This window comes from Morone saxatilis, unplaced genomic scaffold (assembly GCF_004916995.1).
Source record: "Morone saxatilis isolate NCDOM2014 unplaced genomic scaffold, NCSU_SB_2.0 Contig2, whole genome shotgun sequence".
NCBI lineage: Eukaryota > Metazoa > Chordata > Actinopteri > Moronidae > Morone > Morone saxatilis.
This window is the reverse complement of record NW_023339762.1, coordinates 916,746-919,658: the sequence shown is the minus strand read 5'-3', so window position 1 is coordinate 919,658 and position 2,913 is coordinate 916,746. Positions and strand designations below refer to the sequence as shown.

General features: G+C 41.6%; 1 protein-coding gene across 1 annotated transcript in view; it reads left to right on the top strand.

Moving 5' to 3' along the window:
- Nucleotides 1-1,902: 1,902 nt before the first annotated feature.
- The window catches only part of carmil2 (capping protein regulator and myosin 1 linker 2), a 28,531-nt gene continuing 27,520 nt past the window's right edge, over nt 1,903-2,913 (top strand). Inside the window, 1 exon segment of the mRNA XM_035664768.1 lies at nt 1,903-1,971. Within this exon segment, the coding sequence (XP_035520661.1) occupies nt 1,903-1,971 (69 nt within the window).

The following is a 2,913-nucleotide window of genomic DNA, read 5'->3' as shown; positions in this document are numbered from 1 at the left end:
GTCGCAGTTTAGGTGCACACGAGGTGTGCCGTTTCGAGAATCACAACTCGCCGCTTCACCGCACCTTTAAGGCAAAAGAAGATACTTACAGTGCCACAATAAACACATGAAAATCGCTTGGTTTGTTCCCATTTTCTGGCTGATAGTAGAGGTTCAACATGGTGGCCTCTACATACGGTAAACTGCATCTGCTCCGCAGGGGTGGATGATAAACAACTCATTCTAAGAGTAACATATAAACACCAAACATCCTGATATTCAGGTGATTTCACTAATGATAAAGTCATCGTACATATAGAATATTTATATTCCATTCTGACAAATAGATCCTCCTAATCGTTACACACCTGACTTTAAAACAAAGCCATAGCACACTGAAAGTAAAAAAAAATTTATATTATATATCATTATCATTGAAAGTTGATGCTAGTAAAACTACACTTCCACTACACGTTCAATGCGGTATTTTTAGGACACATAGCTCAGAAAACGATACCAGTTTTTAGTATTAGTATTTTGCAACTTTATAAGGGGCTTTCTCAATAGGTTTTAAACAAAATAAATTAAATGCTACATACTGGACCTTTAAGGTGCAGTTTATATTTGATAAATGGCACCTTGTATTTAATGCATCACATTCAAATAAATCAATAACTTGAAATAATAAATAGAAATGTATTAAAGATTCACAGTTCCATTCTGAAATGGGCGGAACCCTTTCACTCCAGTATTTACACAAACAGATTTATTCCTGGCAGGGAAAAGGCAATGGAAAAAGGAAACCTAACTTAAAATATTTTCTAGAGGAGAAAATTAAAGCTCCCCTCCAGTCAGAATCTGTTTCTTCTTGTCCTACAGCGTCGCTGTTATGGAATGCCTGTCTGTGCAGAGTTTTGACTCTAGAAGGATGTTTTTTACATTCATCTGCTTGAAGTGGAAGTTTTCTCTGTGCTCATTGAAAAGCTGATTTTAAGGGGCAGGGCCTAGCAGTGCGTTGTATGTATTAATACATGTCTGGAGGGGAGCTTTAAGAGATTGAGACTCTCTTCTGTCCCGTGGCTCTATTTTGGCACAGAGCTTCACAGACATGTTCATACTGAGTGACGCCTTGGAGGATTTCTGCACATCAACAGTGGAAGCAATAACAGAAAAACAACGCCAAATAACCCTGTGCTCTCTGGCTTCTCTTTACTCGGTTCATAACATTGTTAACAAACCACACGCTGAGTCATTTTTCCCTCTTTTTTGTCTCTCGTCTGTTGCTGTCGCCAACTGTCACAGTGGAAACACAGCTGTTAGCTGACAGAGTGGTTAACCTATGAGCACATCTGACCTTTGTAACAGTGAGTCTAACGCTGTAGACCAGTCTGACTGATGTTTGGTGCAGTAAAGTGCGGTCTCTCTGATAATATGCACATTTATTATCCGACCGGTTAACAGTTATCCCCTCACTGAGTAAACTTTTCCATAGATAGCTAGATGAAAAGGTCAAATGCGATTTTGGCATTAATGCTGTCACATGTAGGATCACATCAGCATTTGGGCATCTTTTAGGCCATAAACAAGTATTCTTCTAATATTTAGCCTGCCCTAGAGTGGCTGAAATATTAAAAACACCTATCAGTATAAGACGATACCATTCAACAACATTACAGTGAGCACAGACATCTTTCTAAAAGGGTTTGAACAAAAACTGAACAAGATACTGAATGTAGGCTTTATTACAGGCCTGTTGGATTAGAGCGCATCCGTTTTAACTAGCTAATAGTGGAGTGTAAGAATATGTGATGTGCAGTTACCTGGGTTAAAACATGACTTTAGGAGCCATTAGTTCCCGGAGCTGAAGATCACAGACTGTTCTATTCTCACATCTTCAAACTGCCCCAAGATAAAAGAGCACAGATGTTGAAGTTGGCTCGTCTTACCTCGCAGGTTCTGACAGACACAGTCCATGCTGTCGATAAAGCGTTGGTACTGATGGGGAAAATGCACAGAAGTCAAGCTGTGATCCTCGGCTGCTCCTCCAGGGTCCCACCTCCAAAGTAAGTCAACTACCCTGACTGGAAACTGGTGAGTGTTTTACACCACATTGTCAGTACACAGGCAAGAAATAATGGAGGTATCTCAACATGTAATTAACTACACATATGCCCAGCCTTAAAAGAGATAAATCCAATCTGAATGGGACAACCATTATGAATCTGTAATCATCCTGGAGTAGAGCTCAGAGGACGAAGGTGTGCGTGCGTGGCAGCAGATATCTGAACACAGGGTGAAAATATCAAAGGTGTGGACACACACACACACACACAAGCTATTACCAGATCTCTTCCTCATAGATGCACATCTGCATATAACCCACGCTCTCTGTTTTCCACTCAGATACGTGCACACACGTCATCTTTTCTTGCTTATTGCGTGCACGCACTTTTTGCTCATGAACTTAACACATCCTGTCTCACATTGTGAGTCACTATCGTAGTGAAGGTGGAGGAGATTGAGGTTGTAAGGAACCTCGCTACCCCTCCCACACTGAGAAACACACCACAGTCAGGAAATCTGCACCTTCACAAAGACCAGCTTCAAACTGTTGTGATGTTGAATGCTTGATGGGAACGTACTGAAGAATCAGACACACAGGCAAACACCAGTGCAAAAGAGCATGGCAGTGGCTGAAGGATTCATATCAGAGGATATAATCTTTACCACTAACAGGTGGTATGAACTCTGCAGACGCAGCAGTACTGTCACATGCACCGCCAATACTGCGCTGTTTAACTGACCTCTAACCACCAGGGGGCACCAAAACATCCAGTAAAAAATGAGTTGTACCTGGTAGAGCTGAAGCCCCACGTACAAAGTCTCAGTCCTTGCTGCAGTGGGCGTGGGTTTGAGTCCAACCTGTGGCACTTT